The 26379-nt window shown below is 36.1% G+C and overlaps 1 protein-coding gene across 3 annotated transcripts in view; it reads right to left on the reverse strand.

The window, feature by feature from the left end:
- The window catches only part of UPF2 (UPF2 regulator of nonsense mediated mRNA decay), a 110565-nt gene that overhangs the window by 81170 nt on the left and 3016 nt on the right, over positions 1-26379 (reverse strand). For all 3 annotated transcript variants that reach the window (XM_045466910.1, XM_045466908.1, XM_045466909.1), the window contains exons 2-5: positions 23415-23794; positions 18400-19179; positions 9295-9455; positions 3045-3242 (exon numbers count right to left, since the gene is read on the reverse strand). In XM_045466910.1, coding sequence (XP_045322866.1) covers positions 3045-3242; positions 9295-9455; positions 18400-19179; positions 23415-23776 — 1501 coding nt within the window. In that variant the 5' untranslated portion in view covers positions 23777-23794. The remainder of the gene's footprint in view (positions 1-3044; positions 3243-9294; positions 9456-18399; positions 19180-23414; positions 23795-26379) is intronic.

The raw sequence follows: 26379 nt of genomic DNA on the forward strand, positions 1-26379 counted from the left end.
ATCTTTATTTATCTATCAATGGGCACTTAAGTTTGCTTCCACATTTTGGCTATTATAAATAGTACTGCAATAAAGAGGGTGCATATATCCTTTCAAATTAGTATTTCTGTTTCCCTTGGGTAAATACCCAATAGTAGAAATCGTAGATTGTACAGTGTCCTTATTTTTAATTTTCTGAGAAAACCCTACTGTTTTCTATAATTGTTGCACCAATTAATATTCTTACCAACAGTGTACAAAGATTCTCTTTTGTCCACATTGTCACCAATACCTGTTATTTCTTGCCTTTTTGATACTAGCCATTCTGACTGGTGGGAGGTGGTATCTCACTGTGGTTCTGACTTGCATTTCCCTAATGAGTAGTGGTAATGAGCATCTTTTCATGTATCTATTGGCCATCTGCATGTCCTCTTAGGAAAAATGTGTACTCAGGTCCTCTGCCCATTTTTTAATCAAATTATTTGGTTTTTTGGTGTTGAGTTGTAGAAATTCTTTATATATTTTGGAATATTAACCCCTTATCGAATATATCATTTTTTTTTTCAACGTTTATTTATTTTTGGGACAGAGAGAGACAGAGCATGAACTGGGGAGGGGCAGAGAGAGAGGGAGACACAGAATCGGAAACAGGCTCCATCAGCCCAGAGCCCGACGCGGGGCTCGAACTCACGGACCGCGAGATCGTGACCTTGCTGAAGTCGGACGCCTAACCGACTGCGCCACCCAGGCGCCCCTCGAATATATCATTTCTAAGTATCTTCTCCCATTCAGTAGTTGTTGTAATAACATTGTATGGGGAAAGATGGTAACTACACTTACAGTGGTGAGCACTACACAACATACAGAATATTCTAACCACAATGTTGTACACCTGAAACTAATAAATATTATGTCAACTACACTTAAATTAAAACAAAAACAAAACCAGAAACAGGGGTACCTGGCTCAGTTGGTTAAGCATCTGACTCCTGTTCTCAATTCAGATTGTGATCTCACAGTTCATGACTCTGAGCCCATGCTGGGCTTTGCACTCACAGTACACAGCCTGATTGGGACTCTCTGTCTCCCTCTATCTCTGCCCCTCCCCTGCCCAAACATGTGCGCGCATGCACTCTCTCTCTCAAAAATGAATAAACATTAGGGGCGCCTAGGTGGCTCAGCTGGTTAAGCGTCCAACTTAGGCTCAGGTAGTGATCTCACACTTTGTGGGTTCGAGCCCCAAGTCGGGCTGTGTGCTGACAGCTCAGAGCCTGGAGTCTGCTCCAGATTGTGTGTCTCCCTCGCTCTCTGCCCCTCCCCTGCTCACACTCTGCCTCTCTCTCAAAAAATGAACATTAAGAAAAATTAAATGAATAAACATTTTAAAGAATGGAATTACCATATAACCCTATAATTCCTAGGTGTATACACAACAAATTGAAAATAGGGACTCAGACACAGCAGCACAAGTCAGTGGCCAAAATGTGGAAACAGCTCAAAAGTCCACCCATGGATAAATGGAAAAATAATTTGTGATATATACACAAAATGAAATATAATTCATTCATAAGTAAGAATGGAGTATTGATAAATGCACAATGTGGTGTACCTCCAAAACATAAGTAAAAGAAGTAAGCTCAAAAGATCATACATACATCACATGATTCCACTTAAACAATACAATAAAAATAGATAAATCCATAGACACAGAATGCAAACTGGTAGTTGCCAGGGGCTAGAGGAAGGGAGGAATGGAGAGAAACTGCTCAATGGGTACAGGAGTAATGAATGGAATGCTCTGGATGTATGTGTTATAATACTCATACATCAAAGCAAAGAATACTACTTCCTAGTTTTAGTGTAAGGCACAGAAATTACTCATCTTAACATAACCTGAAAACCAGTAGAACACAGTAATTAAGGGCCCAAGTCATTAATTAATAAGGCTGAAATTTCAGATCTACCATGTACTAGCTGTGTAAGTTACTTAACCCTGGGTAGTTACTTAACCTCTCTGTGCCACAGTTTCTTCATGAGAAAACAGGGTAACAACAGTGGCTGCCTCACAGGGTTATTATGAGATTTAAATAATTTTTCACTTATATTTTGAAGTACTAAAATGATGTTTGGCATGAAGTGATCATCAAATAAAAATTACTACCTATTATTTTTTTTTTTTTTTTAACATTTATTTCTGAGAGACAGAGAGAGAGACAGAGTGTGAGCAGGGGAGGGACAGAGAGAGAGGGAGACACAGAATCCAAAGCAGGCTCCAGGCTGTCAGCATAGAGCCCAATGAGGGGTTCAAACCCACGAACTATGAGATCATGACCTGAGCCAAAGTCAGATGCTTAACTGACTCAGCCACTCAAATGCCCCACTAGCTATTATTTTTTTAAATGGGTTCCCTGATAAATGTATCAGAATACAAAAGTACAGGGGCGCCCGGGGAGGCTCAGACGATTGGGCAGTTGAGCATATGAATTTGGCTCAGGTCATGATCTCACAGTTTGTGAGTTCAAGCCCTATATCAGGCTCTCTGCTGTTAGTACAGAGTCCACTTTGGATCCTCTGTCTCCCTCGCTCTCTGACCCTCCCCCACTCATGCACACTCTCTCTCAAAAGCAAATAAACATTTAAAAAAAAAAAAAAGAATACAAAAGTACATTTAAAAACAAGTTATCTGGGGGCGCCTCTATCAGGGGATAGAGCCCCACATTGGGCTCTGTGCTGGGCATGGAGACTGCTTAAGATTTTCTCTCTCTCTCTCTCTCTCTCTCTACCCCCTCTAGACCCTCGCCCCTGCTCACACCATCTCAAAAAATTTAAAAGTGAAAAAAATTTTTTTTTCAAATTATTTCACATTAACATAAATGTTTTAGCACTGCTGAAACTGTCACTTATCACTCTTTCATGCTCCGTTGCATATTATTCTGCCATTCATTTCATCTAATGACTCAATGTTCATATTGTAAAACTAGTAACTAAACAAAAACCTTTTACAAATACTATTTTGAAACCAATTTTACAGCACTTAATGTAAATATTTATCCTCTAGAATTTACCTTTGGAATCATCTTTGTTGGAATCTTTATTCTGACAACTTTTCTCATTATCTTTAAACAAGATGGCAGGAACAAAAGCTTTCAAATCGATGAGGTTCTCATAAAAATTCCGAGCGTCTTCATCTTCCCAAATACCACCTTCCAAATCATATTCTCCAGGCTTACCAGGTGTAAAGATATCAATTCCAGGCCCATGCTCTATAATAAAATAAGCCACAGGGAATTAAAACCATTTCAGGTTTAGTGTGTAAACCCACACAGCAACAAGATACTTTATATTTTCAATTTCACAACTAATGAACCTTGACTGTTAACAAAAGCTTCTTCAATCAACAAACACTCTGAATTGTTCACAAGACCATCTTTAACATCAAATCATAAACTGTGTTGTAAGTAAAGCTCTAAATCCGGACAAACTAGAAGACAGCATATGAGAAAGATGTTTTTTTCATAAATGTTTTAAGCAATTACTGTCAGATTAAGTAGCCATTTGATATATTAGGCCTACTTTCATGAAACTTAAAACCCAAATAAGAAATATGTAAGCCTGGCCATTCCTAAAACATCCATATCTCCCACAGTATAAGGCAGATTGCTATAAATGGTCAACTGATAAAGAAATAGGAAATAATGGAAGAAAAGATGAAGAAATATATAGATATTTCAGTAGAAGACAGAAAACCATGCACACATTTGCATACATACATGCACCTACACACGCTCTACCTTTTACATACAACTAAAAATTCTTAAACTCAGATCAGGAGAATTAATTTCCAACTTCACGATCATAAGACCATTCACAAATTTATCTGTTCTCACACTGTGGTTCTCTCCAAACCACAACTGTAAAGTGGAGAATGATGATGTACAGTGAAAATAACCATAAGAAGGGTGCCTGGGTAGCCCAGTTGGTTAAGCAGCCAGCTCTTGGTTTCAGCTCAGGTCATGATCTCACGGTTCTTGAGTTCAAGCCCTGCATCAGGGATTTTCTCTCTCTCTCTCCCTCTCTCTCTCTGCCCCTCCCCCGTTCTCGCTCTCTTTCTCTCAAAATAAATAAGTAAACTTTTAAAAGTATTCATTTCATAAGAAGAACAAGAGCAAAAACAACAGAACGCTGGCTCCCTGATGCATTACTTATAAGCCTTATACCAAATATATTAAAGGCAAGACACTAAAACCATACACTATAAGGGAAAAGAGTGATAAATTTATAACTTCTGTTTAATGAAAAATATAAACAAAAGCAAAGGACAAACTAGAAGACAATACTAGCAATATTCATACAAAGAAATTAATATTCATTAATAACACCTGAGTATTGAGGTTAAGGTTCTTTTCCTATACTCTTTTACTTACCTGTTCAGGGGCTTTATTAATTTTTATATTTAAGTGTTATATTTAGTGTTTTATATTTATGATTATGTTTTATATTTAAAGATTTAAATGAAACAAACATTTATCATTTTCACCCATTAGATTATGTTTAACAAAGACTGATATCATTAAATGCTAACAAGACGGTAGGGAAGTAAGCACTCTCATATCTTTTTTTTTTTTTTTTAAACGTTTATTTTTGAGACAGAGAGAGACAGAGCATGAATGGGGGAGGGTCAGAGAGAGAGGGAGACACAGAATCCGAAACAGGCTCCAGGCTCTGAGCGGTCAGCACAGAGCCCGACGCGGGGCTCGAACTCACAGACCATGAGATCATGACCTGAGCTGAAGTCGGATGCTCAACAGACTGAGCCACCCAGGCGCCCCTCTCATATCTTATCTAGAATATAAATTAATACAACATTAAGGGGATGTAATCTGTCTGTACTTATCAATATTTAAATTAAGCATAATATTTGATCCCGTAAGATTCCTTCTAGGAATTTATACCAAAGAAATAACAGAAGTGTGAAGATTCACAAAGAGGTTGACTACAGCACTGTTTGTAACAGAGCAAAAGTGGATAGAATCTAAGTATCTACCAATAAGATAACAGCTGATATTTATACACTCTGTAATATTAATCAGATGCTAAAAAAAATGAGGTGTATCTATCTGAACAGACTCAGTAGGTTCTCAAAAATACGTTATTGAAAGAGAAAAAGCAAGTCATGCAAAATAACATACTACATAAATTAACAAGCTATGTCTCAATATCTGATTATATATTTTACATAAATATTTTATAGAAAAAAGAGTCTGGACAGATTCATATCAAACTGTACAACAGATACCTTGGAAAATGGAATGCATATGCTAGGAGACTTTCACTTTCCACTCTATAATATGCACGAATATTTTACATATAGAAAAATGTATTTGCATAGTAATCATAAGCTGTGAAAAATCAACTTCTGAGAAGCAAACAAATGCTACCAAGTTTAAAAAAAAAAAAGCAATAGATAATCACAGGAAACTATTTGTAATGCATGTGACAAAGAATAATTTCTTTAATATGCAAAATGCTTTTACAATTTGATTAAAGATACATATTTTATTAAAATGAAAAGGAAGAGTTAAAGGATTCAAACCAGTATGTCACAGAGAAACAAACATATATAAAACAGCCAATATAAACCTAAAGAAAAGGATACTCAACCTCACTCAGAAGGTAAAAATCAACAATTACATTATAATAAGAGTGTAAGGAAACACTCATTGTCATATAGCTAGTAGCATGTAAATTTCTTTGGAAGAATATTTAAAAATATATATACATTTTTCTAATTTTTTTAATGTTCGTTTATTTTTGAGAGAAAGACAGAGAGTGAGTAGGGGAGGGGCAGAGAGAGATGGGGAGACAAAATCTGCAACAGGCTCCAGGCTCTGAGCCATCAGCACAGAGCCCGATGTGGGGCTTGAACCCACAAACCATGAGATGATGCCATGAACCTAAGTCAGACACTTAATCAACTGAGCCACCCAGGCGTCCCTAACTTTATATATTAAAACTTAAAAAGCACATACCTTACGGAATTGGTGATTTACTATATTGTACACCTGAAACTAGTATTACACTATATGTTAACTGGAATTTAAATAAAAACTTAAAACATAGGAAGTAAAATAAAAAATAAATAGTTGCAGAATAGTGTATATAATACGATCTCATTTCTGAATGGCAAGAACAGGCATTCTGATTACTGAAAAGCTGAGGCTTCTCCAGGCCAGGATGGGGTACCAGTGACCTAAAACAACTAAAAAGACCAAACAATATATACAAGTTTTTGAACACAACATCAGATAGCACAGGTAAGTGATTCCTACAGAGAAGAAACAAAAAAGCTGAGCCCAACAATTAAGTGCCCTAGCTTACTACTGCCTGGTAAGATTTTCTGGGCTACAGCCAAGTAAGGGAGAAGCAAGGCAGACCCCAGCAGTCCCCCTGAGTTGAGGACAGAGCTGAGTCTGGCAAGACTACTCTAGTCAACGTGGCTAGATACTGCAGGACACAATACCAGAGAGGAGAAAGCACATAGATCTCAAAGATCAGCAGAAAGCTCCCCTTGAATGTTCAGCCGAATACTGATCAGCCCCTACCTGTGAGGGAACTGGGTGAGACTGGGAAAATAACTACTCATACTTCCAATTCATTGGAAATCAGGTAGAGTACAGAGGAATATTGCCTCTGTAATATGGAAAATTGGCCCTAGAATAACAGCTGTTCTGACCCCACCTAACAAAGCCAATCTGAAAAGGATAAAACTTTCCAAGTAGCTTAACTATGCTCCAGAATGAAGCTCAATGATATTTCTAAAATACAAAAATATCCAGCAGTCATCCCAGTAAACATGATCAGACATGCAAAGAAGTAGGAAAAAATACAAGAGCTATAGCAATCACTCAATTAAAATCAATGCAGAAATGACTTAAATGATAAAATTAGTAGAAAAATTAAAACAATTATAACTATTTCCCTATAGTCAACAAACTAGAAGATAAACTGAGCATGTTCAAGACCATGGAAAATATAACCAGGTTCCAGAGATAAAAACTACATTTCTATATAAGTTTAACAGTACATTAGACACTGTAAAAAGAAAGATTAATGAATTTGAAGACAGAGCCAGAGAAACTATCCAATACAAAAATAGACAAAAAAGTACTGAAGAATAAAAAAGACAACTTCAAACCACCTGAGAGTTGTAACTAAATCTCCATAGCAGGTGGAAGAATACAGAAAACATATTTGAAGAAACAAGGGTCAAGGTTTGGGAAATTTGATGAAAATTGTAAACTCACAGATTCAGGAAGTCCAGTGATCCCAAGCACAAGAAATATACAAAAAAACCACACCAAACCACATCATAATTAAGTGATAATAAAGAAATTTTAAAACAACCAGAAGAAAAATACACCATATGCAAAAAAGTATTGAAAGGAAAAAAAAAGGTCACCCTAAAATTCTATACCTGGTGAAAATATCTTTTAAAAATGATGATATAGCGGGGCGCCTGGGTGGCTCAGTCGGTTGAGCATCTGACTTCGGCTCAGGTCATGGTCTCATAGCTCGTGAGTTCGAGCCCCACATTGGGCTCTGTGCTGACAGCTCGAAGCCTGGAGCCTGCTTCAGATTCTGTCTCCCTTTCTCTCTGCCCCTAACCCACTCACATTCTGTCTCTTTCAAAAGTAAATAAACATTAAGAAAAAAAAAATTTTTTTAAATGATGACACAGGGCACCTGGGTGGCTCAGTTGGCTAAGCATACAACTCTCAGTTAAGCATCCAATTCTCAGTTTCAGTTCAGGTCATGATCTCATGTTTCATAAGATCAGGCCCTGCATCTGGACTCCATGCATGTGTGAGCAAGGGAGGGGGAGAGGAAGAGAAAGAGAGGATCCCAAACAGGCTCCATACTGTCAGTGCAGACCCTGGGATCATGACCTGAGCCAAGAACAAGAGTCAGACAGTCAACTGACTGAGCCACTCAGGTGCCCCACGTGGAACTTCTTTTAAAAAATAAAAAAGTTTGAGGCTCACTGATCAAGAGATATAAAAATTAGTAGGAATTATATACACAATTAAATGTAAATAAAATAAATGCATATATAGGCATGCAACACATATTTCTTATTGAGATACAAAATACAAAATAACTCTTGTGCTATAAAAAGATACCTTACAAATACTTTACTCTTAAAATTTTTAAGTGAACAGAAGTGCCAGATAGTTTGAAGATTAGTGACGTATCGATACATCTACAAACATAAATATAATTCATTCATCAAGTACTTGGTATGACAGATTTAATGTATTAAGAGCCCTACCAACTTAAGGGCAATCAAAAAAGTAACTTTAAAACACCTTTGAAATAATATAAAAAACAACCCCTCTCACAAAATGAAAATTTACCTCACAAAACAGCAAGTTTTACTTCTAAATAACAGTTTAAGATAATGTATCATTCAAAACCAATGGATTAAAAATAAGGATAAATATTGTACCTGGGTGGCTCAATTTGTTAAGTGTCTGACTCTTGGTTTCAGCTCAGGTCATGATCTCACAGTTCGTGGGTTTAAGCCCCGCATTGGGATCTGTACTGACAGTACAGAGCCTGCTTGGGATTCTCTCGCTCTCCATCTGCCCCTCCCACTCTCGCTCTCTCTCTCTCTCTCAAAATAAATAAACTTTAAAAAAAAAAAAGGAAAATATAAAAATATTAGAGGAGCACCTGGGTGACACAGTTGGTTAAGTGTTTGACTTTTGGTTTTGGCTCAGATTGCGATCTCACAGTTTGCAAGATTGAGCCCTGTGTTGGGATCTGTGCTGACGGCTTGGACACTACTTGGGATTCTATCTCTCCCTCTCTCTCTGACCCTCTCCCACTCATGCTCTCTCTCAAAATAAATAAAATAAACTTAAAAAAAACAAAAACAAAAACTAGAATCCCAAAGATCCAATCCACTTTATTACCTCTTTGAGAAAGAAAGTGAATCTTTCTATAACCCCAAGTATGGTTTTCAGACAGGTCCCTGTTGGATATAATCCAAAGATACTTAATACAAAAGAACCCAGAGGAATACATCATAAGATCATATGAGTTAACTATTGTTAAGTGCCAAACCTTCTCTATTCAGAGGAGCATTTCAAGTAGTAGCTTTTCAAAGTTCTTATTAGGTCTTAATACTACTTCATTTAAAAAACTCTAAATGCATGTTGAAAACTTAAATTTTTAATGATATACATCTAAAAAAAGTAAAGATAAGAGATAGTGCTTAGTGGAAAAATCACAATGTTTTTAGGGTTATCTTACCTTCTGGTGTTGGTTTGTCTTGAGGAAGATCTGGCATATTTTCATCCAAAAGGTCTGCTAAGGATTGAGAATTTGCTAGCAACTTCTGATACGACATAGCAAACTCCTCATACTGTTTATGTCTATCTTCACTTAGCTCTCCTTTAGAATGGAGAATACGCCTATAAAACGAATGATGAAATAATCTGATAAACTCATCAAAGCAGATGTGATCATGTATTATATTGGAAACGTTCCACAAAATTTGATTTTATCACATAAGCTTATTAGCATGATTTTCTTCAAATTATTTGTAAAGTTTCCAAGATGTATCTGAAATTAAAACTAGTATAATTAAATTCACCTAAGTAATTAAATTTCAACATTAGTTCTTCAAAGAACATTAAAAGTAATTAACAATTATGCCTGCAGTAATATAAAATTTAACAATGCCACTAAACACAAATTATTTTTAAAGTATTTTGTTAAAGCCATACCCCCTTCAGACATACAGTTAATCAAAAATACTTAACACACCTTAAAAAGTTACTGTTCAAAAACAGTAAGTTATAAAATCAGTACCCTTAAACATTCACAATGATATGAATCAAGATTATCTTTTGAAAAAGCCCAAATATTGCAAACAGCCAATTCTGTTTCCTACACAAGTACTGGTTATTTATCCATTTAACAAATATTAATTGAGAAACCCACTTAAGCCAGGCCAGGCCATCTGAGGAGCAGAGAACACAACTAGTCTTTCACTTTACCAACAGTTCACTAATAAGCCACTCATAATTAGAAATGCAGAACTTTCAAAATTTTTCAAAATGTATAGTCAAGTAAAAGTCTCTCTATATAGACAGTTGAGATGTCCACACCTGCAACTACTTATAATACTATTTATAATACACATGTAGTGTAATGTTTGAAATCTACAAATCTTAATGCAATATAGGTTTCAAAAAGCCAATCGTAAATTAAGTCATTTTCAAATTATTGTAAAGTTTATTACTTGTCATTTGAATTTCCTTATGAAAAGTGAAGAGAATGAATTACTTTCTGATGTTATCTTAAAAGTTAACAGAAAATAATGTGAAAAACAATGCCTACACTTATTCATCCCTGCTTAGCTGGAACAATTTCCAAATTTTTCTCTTATCCTAGTCCTACTCACATAAACTTTTGTTTAAATGCTGTAACATTCCAGCTAACATTTTTTTGTTTGGAATTATCAGCTCCCATTACAAGCACAAGATAGATCAATGCATACATTACTATTCATTAAATTCAATCTTCTTTTCTTCTTATCTGGCCTATTAGGGATCTAAAATGAGAAATTTTCATTCATTTTCTTACGATTTAAAAGTACATTGGACGATACCATTCTATCAACAAGAATAGTTTCTCTCTTCAACTGTTTATTTCAAACTAATCTTACTGAAAAAAACAGTCTTTCAGTAAGTTATATGAATGAATTCTAAACTCAAAGCATTCAAAAATACTCAAACCATGAAAGCAATGACTGGAACTGCTTTCAATGAGTGAGCTTGTTAGAACCTTTAATTAGAAATTATGTCATTTTTGAATTTAGAAAAAGCCACTAAAATTAAACTGTTTAAATAAATTATGTTCAAAAGTAGGCTACTCTAAAATGTTCTGCAATGTATTAGAAAAAATGTTAACCAATAAAAACTTTATTCTTTTTTTTTTTTTTTTCAAAGTAAGTTTCACACCCAGCATGAAGCCCAAAGTGGGGCTTGAACTCACGACCCTGACATGAAGACCTGACTTGAGGTAAAAAAATCAAGACGCTTAACCAAATGAGCCACCCAGGCACCCCCTGAGCAGCCTGTTCCATAGCAAATTATGTTAAGAGGGATAATAACGGTTTTAAGGGATTTCAGAACCTCTAATGACAATGCAAAATTATTTCAGTACTTGAAAAGACACTGGGAAATGTTTCAAAATAACAGAACCTGGAACTTAATTTTTCTAACAAGTTGCAACACTAGAGTCATCTAAAGAACAATACATCCAGTTTTAGGTTATACAACATTCGCTAAGGATTTATGATACATAGGCATTAGCAAAGTGAGGACTATTTTATCACAGCAGAAAACACTCTTTTTCCAATATCAACCTCATTTTCAATCATCTGCCTGGGACTTTGCATTGGATCAATTAAAAGTGATGTAATTCTATGATAGCTGCCTTTATATGCATTCCAGTTCCTTTCCAGTCATCCTGGAACCAATTTAAAACTCTGAAGCTCCAGAGGTAACTCTTCACACTTCCTAAATCTCAATCCCATGATCAGACTTGTTAACAGTACTAATATGTGCTTAGGTTACGACCTAGAGACAACAGTCCTCAGAAAAAAAGCTCAGATTTTGGTAGATTTATTTTCTAATCATACCTTATACTGAAAACTTGGCAAGCAATGCAAGATACCAATGAAATGGCATGGGAAGAGTTCTGTTACACACAAAACTTATACAGTCCTACATATTTTCCTTGACCATTTATTTAATATACATTTACTAAACATCAGACTGAACACACGGGATGTAGTAAGTCTATAAATTTTAAGCAGAGAAATAAATGCACCATAGGTACCTGAACATTCAAAATCCCTAGAATCATTTAGAGGTTTGAATGAAATTAAAATGAGACATTTTTTAATGAATGTTTTATATATGGCAGTTTTTTATGTTTATGAAGCCCAATGGAAAAGATTTTTAGTTTAGCTTTTTTTAGAAGACCTGTATGAGGGAACTAAACATTACACAGCACATTTGACCCAAGTACCTAGTCTGTTCATCAGTGTAAAATAAATCTCACCAAAATTTCTTAGGAAATTCCACAGCAATCTATCACTATGCAAAATCAAGCTGAATATATGATTTATCACATATCATTTTAATTATAATCTCTTCAGAAGCACATATATTCAGAATGTTGACTAGAAGCCAATCTTTTTGAGACTATCATAAATCAGAGGTTAGCAAACTATTTCTGCAAAGGGGCCAGATATAAATATTTTAGGCTCTGCAGACCATATGGTCTTTGTTACAAGTATTCAAGTCTGCTGATCTGGCACAAAAGCAGCCATAGGCAATACATCAACACATGAGCATGACTATTTTCCAATAATGCTTTATTTATGGACACTGAAATATGAACTTCATATAGTTTTAGTATTTCACAAAATATTCCTCTTTTGATTTTTTTTCAACCAATTAAAAAGGTAAAGACCATTCTTATTCTCAGCTCACCAGCTGTACAAAAAGTAGTGGTGGGTCTATCTGGCCTGCGGGCCATAGTTTGCCAATCCTTGTCATAACTGGAGTTCTCTGAATTAGTATCACTGTTAAAGGTATTATAAATGAGTACATTCCTTCTCATGACATCATTATACAAGAGGGAGTTACTGGGACCATCTTAAAGATATGAAAAGCAGGCAATGAAAACAAAATTAATTCCAAATCTGATTCATTATAATAAAAATACAATAGACCTCCTTCACCCAATGATGAGCTACCACCATCTGGAAACAACCCTAAGGTATGTCAATCTTTGACTTCTAGTGTTTTTTATATTACTAATTCAATACTGTAAAACTGACAGACAATATCAAATAGTCCACTCTTGAATCGAGCATTCTATCTCATGAGAAAAGTCATAAATGTCTCAAATGATTCTAGTCTTGAGACCTATTTTTTGTTTTTTTTTTTCATTTTTATTCTTCTTGACTTTCTCGCTTTTATTTTGTATACTGTTGTCTCGTGTTATTTTAAAAATGAAAAAAATTTTAAAAGCTATCAAAGCTTAATATACAAATTTTCAAAATCATAAAAAGGTACAAGAGACATCCTCATCAAGACTTTCTGAAGGATTAAGCAAGCAATATATCACAAGTAATAAACTCACATTTACTGAATACTTACAATGAATCAGATACTGTTAAGTGCTTTTACATGTGAATTCATTGCATCCTTCACATTTATCTCCAAGGTAGAGTGCTACTGTTACTCCATTTTACAGAAGGGAAAACTGAAGCACAGAGATGTGAGATAACTTGCTGAGAGTTACAGAACTAAGTAAATGACAAATCTAAGATGTGAACACACGTAGCCAGGCTCCGGCGTCCATGCTCACAACTATTGGACCATATATACTGCCTCCCAAATTAAAGTAAAATTGTCCACTTGGTACCTAACATTGGAATTAGAATGTCTCTCAAATGCATCTATCAAAGGCAAGCCTTCTCACACTGAGGTGCTTATTTTATATTCCTTCAGGTCCTTTTATCAGGACCTGACTGGGTAAGCACTGTGTGCACTGCTAATGTGTTTACTAGACACTTTAAAATCTAGTACAAGTCCTAAATGCAGATAAAGAGTAACATGGAAGTTGTGAAAAATACAGTATGAAGAGGTATGAAAGAATCCGATCTGTCACTTGCTACATAAGTCACAATGAGCAAGCTCATTTATAATCATGAGGCAGACCCATTAAAAGCTACTAGATTTTACCTTTCATCTCAGCAATTTGTCAAATTTTCATGAGAATAATTTTCTTTCAGTTTCATTTTAGAATTTAGTTATGGATGTCTTATAATCTTGTGTGAAAAGCCACTACTGCACGGTAAGCATAAATGTACTCGATCAAATATTTATTAAACTGTCAAAGTCATTGAATCAGTTAGAGAATACCTGGAAAGAGGTAACAATTTTAGAGCATTTACAAAACTGTTAAAGCCTCACTGAGTATAAAGTACAGTGATAGAACATCTTAATAGTGCTTAAGTACTACACAATTTATCAAACAATCCACCTGTTTAAAAAAAAAAAAAAACAACCCACAACTATAGGCAAGGTACAACTTACCTGGGAGAAAAGCAGAAGGTAAAAGCAACGCTATTTAATTTTACGTTAATGTGCTGTCAAGTTTCACCACTGGTAAAGTAATACCGCATGAATTTGCATTAATGAAAGAAACCTCCCTGATTTTATTAACTAATGGAGGAAAGCCTACATTGTACTTTTTTTTTTTTTAGCTATACTTTCAATCAAATCACTTAGTGCTGTTTGAACATGTAATCATGAAGGTCCTAATTCACCAATACTTAAAAGGAGAAACTTCTGCTACCACTCCCATCAGTTAGGGAGAAAGAAAGAAATTAAGACACTTCGAAATTATTCAAGCAAGAATTGACTTAACATCTGAATTCACGATTTCACTACTACAAGAAACAAATTCTTCTACATAATTAAGTAATATCTAAATAAAAATTAAATCATTTCTTCAATTTTTATTAAAAGCCAAAAACTGGCAGGTAATATTACCTCTATGAGAATAATATCTCATAGTACAAAACATTTTAAATATAGAGCACTGAACATAATAAAAAGCAAAACTTACCAAGAAGTAAAGCTATTAACTCTAAATTGGCAGATGTTGCAAGATAATATTTTTAGATGTGTAAATATTAATTATAAGTCCCCAGGATCAATCGCTTAACTAAAATGTATTTTAAAAAGTGTTTTAACTACAAAAAGCTTGTAAGTTCAAATTTATTAAAATTCACCAAACCCTAGGGCCAGTTGTATTCTGCTTATAACTGTAAATCCCTCAAGGGCTTAGAAACAGAACTAACTATCTAATATCTATGGTATCAGCCCAGAAAACATGAGAAAGGAACAGTTAAGACTCAACAGGTCTTGTGCAGTCACTGTCTCCATTCATTCATTCATTCATTCATTAGTGTCTTTAAGAAAATACCAGAGATTTTATTATTCTATTTTTTTTAATTGGTTGAAAGAATTCTTAAGTATAGAGCTTAAGGAGTATAGGAGCGCCTAGGTGGCTCAGTTGGCTAAGCATTTGACTTCAGCTCAGGTCATAATCTCACAGTTTGTGAGTTCAAGCCCCACACTGGGCTCTGTATTGACAGCTCAGAGCCTGAAGCTTGCTTCAGATTCTGTGTCTCCCTCTCTCTCTGCCCTTCCCCCATTCATGTTGTCTCTCTCAAGAGTAAACATTAAAAAAAATTAAAATAAAAACAAAGGAGTATACACACAGGCTTCACAACCTCTATGAATAGTGCCATCTCCCAAGTTAATTAAAATGACCAAAAGCATTTAGGATTCATAGACTGAAAATACAATGGATTTGATATTTTTAAAACTGTCATTATTAAGATACTGAATAAAGGCTTAAAGTAATTTAACTACATAAGTCTTAAACATCCACACTAGCTTGGCACTTAGATTTCCAGCATTACCATGCCTAAGAGAAACCTTACTGGGAAAAATTATTGTCCATGATTTATTCCCATGATTAGAAAAACCTCAAAATACCTACTGGATAATGACTGGGAGGGGGGAACTTTGGGAAACTGATCATTTTTACAGTACACCGTAATGTACTAATAGTAGGCCAAGGGAGTCTGCACTAATCCATTCTTCATGCGTCTTGGTCAGTCAGGTATTCAAATCTTCATCACAGAGGCTTGACGCTGAATTGACGTCGAATTGACGCTGTCCTAGGCATGAGTTATTTATTAAGCTATATGCTAATTATTTGTTATATGATGATTAAGATTTTCCCATCTCCCAAATTACTACATCTAAGTAGGCAGCATCCCATGATAAAATGACTGCTATGATGGTAAGGTCAATTTCTGCTAGGTAAATAACCTCCTCTAATAACCTAACAGTTCCATATTGAAATGAATAAAAGTTTCTAGGGAAAGTCCACAAAACCATGTTCTTAACACTATATCCTGTTCAAAATTTTTACTTGAAATAATATTAAAGAACAGGTCTGCTTATCAAAGCTGGATATGACCAGAAAGTAAGTACAAATTAATATAAGTCACTAATATATTAATAATAATATTCAATATTCAATATTATAGACTAAAATAATACGCCAAAAATATCTAAATAAAGTTAAAAGAGAGAAGTCTGCATTCAGATTCAAAAAATTAGTAATAGTAATTCAACGTGAAGAACTGATTTGGCAGCAGTTCATTTGAAAAATTAGTCTTTAGGCATATATAAGCCTAACAGTCAAAAGAATGACAGAGCAGCTATAGAAACTAATGGAATTTTAGATTATAGGCAGGAAAAAATGCATCCAAAACAAATGTCCTAAGGATAGTCATGTCGAAATCATGGAACAAACTGAAGGAACAGGAGGTATTTAGCCTTGAGAAGATGAAAGGGAAACCACCTGGCAGTCTGCAAATATCTGAGATATTATCATGAAAAGAGGAGACATGTCCCATATCAGTGCTTCTCAAACTGTGGTAGAGGAATTATTTTTTTTTCTAATCACTGCAGGTGCTTTTATAAAATACAGGAACAATACCACAACTATGGAAAACTGCTATAAGGATGTCTAAATGCTTCGTGTGCCTCTATACTTAATTCACTGTGAACAGGTAAACAGTTCATGGACCCCCACTTTCAGCAGCTTTATTCCATCTGAACCAGAAAAAAGAAGTACATCAAAGGGAACCATTTTATGGAGTTAATTTTCTGCTTGAATTCCTAGTAAGTAGGAGTGTCCAACACAGAAATGGCTCTAAGCTCCTTTGAGAGGTTTTCAAAGGAAGAATACTTTGTCAGATAATCTGTAAAATGGATTCCTTCATTGGGTGATTAGATTAAATCACTGTAGACTCCACCCTCTAAGCTTCTGTGAGGCCAATCAAAAATAAACACACACACAAAACCTTTAAAGTAGCCAATAAAAAGGAATCAAAGCATACCTACAAAATCAGTTGTGATGTATTAGGTAGAACATATGGGAAAAAGAAAACGACTAGGAAAATGACAAAACACTATGTAAGTCATAATTAAGATCTTGAATATACGAGAATTATTAAGAGGACCACTACTTTCCTTTTAAACTCATTACTGACTATATAAATTCAGCCTGAAGTTGCCTATTCAAAGTTTAAAACAGTCCTCACTATCAAAAGCACAAAACAAAGATTTTTTTTTTTTTTTTAAAGAAACGTTGAGGAACACCATTGCCATCTTAAACTCTCGCCTCTTGAATGATTCTCAACCACCAGGGTTTAGCCATACAGTCTCTGAACCTATCCTGACCCAGACCTAACTGTATTACTGGCATATACTACTAGTCTTTAGTTAAGTCAATCACCTTCTAGTGGTAACTACTTAAACCAGTAGGTCCTTCCCCACTGTGGAAGGACCTTATGGAAATAGAAAAGTATCCTCTCCCATACTAATTCCTGAAAAACAGCAATTTCAGACTCAACCATGCACTTTAAATAGATGAAAGTATCCAGCCAAATACTTTGGCTACTGCTGTTGTCTCCTTTCTGTACCCCTCAGCCCTCCAAATCCACCCTCCATAAAAGTTGACCTAGTGCCCACCAACTTCCATCAACTTCTAGTTTATGGATGCCTCCTAGGTCCAGAGGCTACAGAATAGTTATCTTGTAACAATCAAAGGCGGCCCCTCAATCAGGTATCTTCACTAATTACCACAGACACATACATTATTCCTTCAGAATTTTAAATGGATGTTCCCCGAAGAGAGACTCCTGTAAATGCACTCTACATAGTAGCATTTAAGAAATTTTTTCACATCTAATTTGTTGCACTATTTTCCAAATTTCTGATCTAAAATACAGACTATGAAATAAAACGACTTGTTTTCTAAGAAGAGCAAGTATCAACAGTGACATCAATGAATTAAGATTCAAAACAATGAAAGCAAACCTGTTATAGAGAGGGCACAACAAAACACAACAATAATAGCAGATAAGTTAAAGTGACAGAAAAAGAAAATCCCTCAACAGTAAGGAGTTTCTTAAATCACAGGAACAAAACACATCCCCAAAGTAAAAATCACCATATACTTGCCAGGTTTCTTTTAAATTCAGAAACAAAATCTATGATAAGACTCCCATTTAAACATGAGTACTTTAACTGTTACACTTTGAAATTCTCCTGGAAATGTTAAGAAATCCCCTGCAATGAGCCCTTTTCCACAAGTTCTTTCAGTGGCATGAAGACTTAAGAAACTTTTTAAGTATGAGCTCCAAAATAAATTCTCAATTCTGAGAAATATGAAAATCACCTGTTTTGTCTCTCTGTATTCTGAAGCTCCCTGTGGTCCCTTTTCAGGTGTTTGGTCAAAGATGTAAAGTACTCTTTTAAAAGATTCTGGAAAGGTTGTTGTTTCTCTGGACTAATTATCTCACTAGGAGGGAAACTCAAATTAAACTTCTCCGCAGCACTCTTCACTTTCCGTGGTACAAGTCCAGCAATATCATCTCCACAATGTCGACAAAAACTAATCACCACAGAAACGTGAGTATGGGATTCCCGATCGGCATTAATAATATTTTTTAGCTGTTCATAGATTAAGGATAGACCTTCCTTGTCAGTGAAAATCCCAACTATTGTCAATTCTGCAATGAAACGCAAATCAGTTCTTAACTTGGTAATGTTAGGGGTTTTCTCTTCTTTCCTCGCTTCAAAATGTTTTTTCCAAACCTGAAGAAGTGACGGAGCAAAGTCGGCATAACGCTGGTGAAAGAGAGAACACAAGTGCACAGCACAGTTCACATCAGATATTTTCAGCTTTGCTTCCACAATAGAAGCTACAGCTTCTGCAATGTATTTGCTTAAATTTAGGCCATTAAAATCATGGGACAAGGAGTCTCTCTGTTGTTCCGTAATAGTTTTTAATTTCTTGACAAAAGCAGTATTTTTCTTCAAGCTTGAGTCTAGTCGGCTAAAGAAATTTTCCTCTGGTCGGTTGTCTGGAGCATTTTGGTTTTTGCTACGAAGTTCCTTCCTTAACTGATGTCGTTCCCAAGCTTCTTGATGAAGCTGAAGGGATTCTTCTTTCTCTCTATATAAAAACAAACAAGCAAATAAAATAACTTGTATATTCTGGAGCATCTCTGACAAATTTCATAAGAGCAAAAGCAAATGAGAAAGTAAAATCATATAAGTATCAGCATCCAAAAGGAACAAAGCATGCAAAAGGCCCTTTTACTACTTCTTTTTTAAAGATATCTTTTTTAAGTTATCTCTGTACCCAATGTGGGGCTCGAACTCAAAACCCGAAATCAAGAGTTGCACGCTCTACTGACTGAGCCAGACAGGCGCCCCTTTTCCTAATTTTAAAAACATTTTATTAATGACTTAAGATAATAAGAACCCAGTACACTGAAAATATCAAATGTGACAGAGTGGAGGATTCTGAATAACTAGAGTAAAAATCATTCTGCCAACAAGCAAACGAAATGGATAAGACACTTTTGTCAATTCTGCCGCAATAAAGGTGAAAAAATAAATGGATTAAATACATGATGCATAGTATGAAAAATACAAAATACCTAGGAAGGATACCTAAAATACCTAAAACAGGTAAAAGCATTGGTAAGAGAGAAAAAAAAACTGTCCACAAAGACTATAAAGAATAAGGTTTGTAAAAAATGCATTAAAAATGTTTTAATATGTGGGGCACCCAGGTAGCCCAGTCGGTTGGGTGTCCGACTTTGGCTCAGGTCGTGATCTCGCGGTTAGCGGGTTTGAGCCCTGCATCGGGCTCTGTGCTGACAGCTCAGAGCCTGGAGCCTGCTTTAGATTCTGTGCCTCCTTCTCTCTCTGTTCCCCCTGCTCATGCTCTGTCTCTCTCAGTCTCTCAAAAATAAATAAATGTTAAAAAAAAATTAGAAAACAATGTTTTAATATGTTAAGTACCATTTTTCCATACTTCAGCATTAACCAAACCTTTAATAAAGTACCTTTCTTGGTTTGGGTCTTAAAATTCAAGTGTAACTAAGAAATTCTGGAAAGGAACTAGAAGAAAACTATAATATAAAACTCCTTTAATAAAAGGCTAACAAACAGTTTATTCTGGAAAGAAAAAAAAAAAAATTAAAAGATGGAACATGTTTAAATTGCAGAAGTAATAAAATAACTTGGGCAGGGGTGGGAGGGTAGGGTATCTCTCCGACTGTGAGGCCTCTGAGATACTAAAACATGTAACTTTAAAATACAAATTTCTAAGAAATCAGATTTTCATCTTTCTGAAATAACCATCCCTGAGCAACCCTTCCATGATTTTTCCACTAAAAGCCACGACATTTTAACAGCAAATTGCATCCATCACTGCAAACACGGACATGTGAGTATCTCATTGAAGTCTCCCAGCCAAACACAAATACAAGATTAGCAGTGAGAATGCACTTTAAGAAAATATCTCTTGGGGTGCCTGGGTGGCTCAGTTGGTTAAGCATCCATCCAACTCTTGATTTCAGCTCAGGTCATGAACTCCCAGTTTGTGAGATGGAGTTGTGCGTGGGGATCTTGCACTGGCAGTGTGGAGCCTGCTTGAGATTCTCTCTCTCCGCCCCTCCCCTGCACACACTCTGGCTCTCTCAAAATAAATAAATAAATAAATAAATAAATAAATAAATAAACAAACAAACAAGCAAACAAACGAACGAACAAACAACTATGTATATACATTAATTAAATCTATTTTCATCAGCAATAAAAACTTTAAAATACATAAATGAGGGGTGCCTGGGTGGCTCTAGTCAGTTAAGCGTCCAAATCTTGGTTTCGGTTCATATCATGATCTCTCAGATTCGTGAGTTTGAGCCCTGCATTGGGCTCTACACTGACAGTTCAGAACCTACTTGGGATTCTGTCACTCTCCCTCTCTCTCTCTCTCTCTCTCTCTGTCTCTCTGCTCCTCCCCGGCACATTCTCTGTCAAAATAAACTTTTAAAACAGTTTAAAAAACAAAATACATAAATCAAATATTTACCAGTGAAATAATAATGCTCTAAAATACCCTTTTTTTCCAGGGGAAAAAAGTGGGTAATTGTTGATGCTGGGTAGACAGAGTGATTGGGGGGTGTTGGGAGGGCTGATTCATTATTCTATCCTATTTTTTGAATATGTGTGAATTTTTCCCAATAAAAAGTTGGGATTTTGGTGGTTGGTTTGTTTCGTTTTGTTTGCTCTTTCTATAGGAGGGTAGAGGGAGGAGCAAAAATAACAGTGAAATTGAATATCCTTATGAATTTTTAAAATTAATTTGAACATATTTTTAGCCCAATAAATCTAAAATAGTTCAATTTCAACATGTAATTAATATAAAATAGCAGTGAAATACATTGCACTGTTTTTCATGAGTCTTCAAAACCAGGGTTCTTTTCACACTCATACTTAACAGCAGTCTCATTTTGTACCTGCCTCATTCTGTGTGGTCCACAGCTCCTTGTTAATTTTTTTTTTTTTAAAGTAGAATATAAGAAACTCTCAAGAATCATGGCTCTGAATATTGCCAAACTGGCCACTACTATTGCCTTCCAGACCTAAGGCTCTACTGCCTCATTAAAAATACAGGTACAAGGGGCGCCTGGGTGGCTCAGTCGGTTAAGCGTCTGACTTTGACTCAGGTCGCGACCTCAGTTTGTGAGTACGAGCCCCGCATCGGGCTCTGTGCTGACAGCTCAGGGCCTGGAGCCTGCTTTAGATTCTGTGTCTCACTCTCTCTCTGACCCTCCCCCACTCACACTGTCTCTGTCTCTGTCTCTGTCGAGAGAGAGAGAGAGAGAAAGTAAACATTAAAAAAAAAAATACAGGTACTAAAAAACTTTGATAGGAAAGTAGGTGGTTGAGCTGTTCTAGCGATCCATGAAAATTCATGTTTGCAAACAGCTTTTTAAACATTATATAAAATTTTTATACATATGAAGAGAAAAGTCCATGCTACTCAATAGCTGCCATTTTTGCTACATCTTGGTAGTTTTCCTGTGAGGACTACCTTGTTTTTTGCCAGTTCATCATACTACTTGCATAGATTTACAAGGTTGAAAATAGATTTAGATGAAGATAAGAATGGGAGGTACTACGAAATCGTTTTTAAGGACCAAAGTTTTAAAGTTGACTACGTTAAAAAAAACCCAGCAGCTCCACTGTTTATTAGGACTTTATGCAAGTTACTTAACCTTTTCAAGCTTCATTTTATTAATCTGTCAAGTGAGGATCATAAAATTTATTCATTATGACTACCTTTAGGATATGTGCTGATATACTCTATAGTGTCCTGCACATAGTAAGAATTCAGCAAACAGCCATTAAGAACTAAAGATTTTCAACTTCAAAGAGACCATGAGGGGCGCCTGGGTGGCTCAGTCAGTTAAGCATCCAACTTCACCTCAGGTCATGATCTCATGATTCTTGTGAGTTTGAGCCCCGTGTTGGGCTCTGTGCTGACAGCTCAGAGCCTGGAACCTGCTTCACATTCAGTCTCCATCTCTATCTGCCCCTCCCCTGTTCACGCTCTGTCTCTCTCTCAAAAATAAATAAACGTTGGGGCGCCTGGGTGGCGCAGTCGGTTAAGCGTCCGACTTCAGCCAGGTCACGATCTCGCGGTCCGTGAGTTCGAGCCCCGCGTCGGGCTCTGGGCTGATGGCTCAGAGCCTGGAGCCTGTTTCCGATTCTGTGTCTCCCTCTCTCTCTGCCCCTCCCCCGTTCATGCTCTGTCTCTCTCTGTCCCAAAAATAAATAAACGTTGAAAAAAAATAAATAAATAAATAAATGTTAAAAAAATAAAAATAAATAAAAACCCAGAGACCATGAAAAAAAAAGAGCCATTTTAAAAATCAAAACAATCCAGGAGCGCCTGGGTGGCTTAGTCAGTTAAGTGTCTGACTTCAGCTCAGGTCATGGTCTCGTAGCTCAGGAGTTCGAGCTCCACATCGGGCTCTCCGGGCTCTCTGCTGTCAGCACGGAGCCTGCTTTGGGATCCTCTGTCTCCCTCTCTCTCTTTGCCCCTCCCTTGCTCGCACTCTTTCTCTCTCCCTCTCTCTCTCAAAAATATTAAAAAGTTCAGATTACCCTCTCAAAAAATATGTATTAAAGATTCCTGTTATTTAATTGGAGGAATTAAAGCATCATAAGCATGCTTCTGGTCAGTGAAACTAACAGAACCAGTAACTTAAGATACTCCCAACTCTCAAGGAACTGCACCCCAGAAGTCGGATTTCAAATAATCATTGTTTTCCCAACACTTCATTCTTCCCATTCCTTCTTATCAATAAATAAAATAAATGTTCTTACTTCAACTGGGCAGCTTCTTCTTCTTGCTGACGTTTTACCTGCTCTTCTTGCTTCTTTTTCTCTTCCTCTTCATGTTTCTTTTTTTCTTCTTCCTCTTTTTTCTTTAATTCTTCCTCTGCCTTCACCTTTTCTTCTTCTTTTTTCTTTCGTTCCTTGTCTTCTTTTTTTCTCTTATCTTCTTCCAGTTTCTTCTTTTTATCTTCAGGGACCTTAATAACCTCCTTCTTGGCAGTAAGTTTGATCTCCTCTTTTGGTTTCTCCCTGCTGCTCACTGGCCGCCTTTCACTGCAGTCCTTTTCCTTGTTGTTTAGTAAAGTTTCTTTTTCTTCCATACTTGCTGGCTTTTTACGCTCAGCTGGCATTATGTTACCCAGAACAATCTGTAAGAGTAAAAGAATGTCAGTATTCTTTGTAGTATTGTAGATGCAGTGACTTTTTTTTTTTTTTTAGTAACGTGACACTGTTTTTGAAACAAAACATATTAATGCATTGTTGTGAGATATTAAATAAATGCACACAAAATGAATATTATTTCTGTGATAAAATAACTTCCTGGTCACATTCCACATTCTATCATTATTAGCTATGCCTTTGTCTAAGTACTTTTTTTTTTCATTCTTTCTTAAGGAAAAATAACACAAACAAAAGTAGAGAACACAATATAATCAACCTCCCAAATTCAACCATTATCAGTTATGAAACATAGCATTTAATCATAAATACTTCAGCATGCATCTGAGAATATTTTGAATCAGGTTTGTTGTTTTTTTTTTAAGTAGGCTTCAAGCCCAACACAGAACCCAACGCGGGGCTTGAACTTACCACCCTGAAATCATGACCTCAGTTGACATCAAGAGTCAAACGCTTGGGGCAACCTGGGTAGCTCAGTGTGGGTTAAGCATCTGACTTGAGCTCAGGTCATGATCTGCTGATTTGTGAGCTCGAGTCTCACACAGTAGGCTCTGTGCGGTCAGCACGGAGCCCGCTTCAGATCCTCTGTTCCCCTCTCTCTCTGCCCCTCCCCTCTTGTGCTCTCTCTCAAAAATAAACGTTGAAAAAAAAAGAGAGACGCTTAACTGAGCTACCCAGGCGCCTCTGAATCAGTTTCAATCCCAACATTTCACTTTGGTGAAGAGATTCTGGTGACATTATTTCATACAATGTGCAACAGAAGTATTATAGCAGGAACATAAACGAGCTCCTGCCATCTATAAATGAACAGACAAGGAGCGCCTGGGTGGCTCAGTCAGTTGAGCGTCTGACTTTGGCTCAGGTCATGATCTCACGGTTTGTGAGTTCGAGCCCCGCGTTGGGCTCTGTACTGACAGCTTGGGGCCTGGAGCCTGCTTCAGAGTCTGTGTCTCCCTCTCACTCTGCTCCTCCCCTGCTCACACTCTGTTTCTCTCTCAAAAATAAAGATTAAAAAAAAATTTATATAAATGAACAGACAAAATGACACAAATTCATGCCATCGTTCTCAACCTTATCAAACTTTCAAAAACAGAAACCGCCAAATATCTCAAATTAGACTTTGAATCTTTTCATTAGCATCAGTCAAAATTAATCTATAAATAAACATAAGGATGATTATAGAATCTGTATATTCTGTCCTGTACCTGCCAATACAGTAACCATCAGCTCAGGGCTTCTCAGCCTCAGCATTACTGACATTTCGGGCAAGGCAATTCTTTGGGGCTTTTGTTTGGGGGGTGGGGGCTGACACTATTTTGTGCACTACATGAAGTTTAGCAGCATCCTGCCTTCTCTACTGAGGTAACAGCAGTATCTTCCCAGTTTGACAACCAAAAATTACTCCACACACTGCCAAATGTCTCCTGGGAGCAAAATCACCACCAGTTAAAAACCACTGCACTAGCCACAAGTAGCTACTTACATGCAAATTAATTAAGAGTCTGAAATTCCATTTTTCAGTCACTACCCGTATTTCAAGTACTCACTTCCACATGGCTAGTGACTACCACATCAGTGCAGATACAGAATATTTTAATTATCACATTAAGTTCTACTGGATAACATAAGTCTACAGTAGATGCTCTATTAACTGGAAATAAACTGTAGAACAAAAAACTGTATTTCCCAGCAAAATTCAGCGTATTTCTTTTCAAAAAACAAATTTTCTGTGTACTAGTTTTCTAATATAATTTCTTTAATGGACAGCAATTCATGTTTTGAGTCCTAAATCATCTCAAATTGCACAGGAGAAAATCAAAATACTTTCTATTTAAGAAACACAGAATTAAATTATTTAAACTGCTTAGTTTATTAAAAGCTAAATATACACACAGTATTCTTAATTATTTTCAAATATAGATTTTAAGTTACACCAATAAAAACTAGGTTAGCAAACAAAACATTTGCAATAATAAACATTTATTTCGTAAACACACACACATTTATTTCAGCACTCCAATAAAATGTTATCATAGAAAGAAAACCTAGGCCAATAGAAACACTTTAAGTAATTTTTGGAGGCACATTCAACACTCTATATCTTTTCTCAGCTACCTCTTCCCCTTTTTCTTTTGACTCTGCCGTCTATGTTCTATGCATTTATTTTGACGGTAACACCCAAAGGCTTTAGTTAACCTCAATGGTTTGTAACTCAGAAGGAAAGAAAGCTGTCAATCCCGTTTAGGCAATCATTAAAACACGAAAGAGCATAATTACTTATCTGTGTGGCAAGGTAGCCTTAACATTTATGCTATCTGGGAAGTGCAGCTCACACAGCTTCAAATAACCCACCTTTAATGTGAAAATACCATGCCCTAAAGCAAGCAAACTTTTAAAAGAGAATACTCATAGCTACCACTCACTGGCACCACAGTAAACATCTTACATACATTATCTCATTTAATACTAAAATCTTTATGAGGTGGGTATTATTTTCCCTATTTTATAGATGAGTAAACTGAGACTTGACCAAGTAACTTGACCAAGGCCTCCA

Source organism: Leopardus geoffroyi, chromosome B4 (genome assembly GCF_018350155.1).
Source record: "Leopardus geoffroyi isolate Oge1 chromosome B4, O.geoffroyi_Oge1_pat1.0, whole genome shotgun sequence".
In the NCBI taxonomy this organism is placed as follows: Eukaryota; Metazoa; Chordata; class Mammalia; order Carnivora; family Felidae; genus Leopardus; species Leopardus geoffroyi.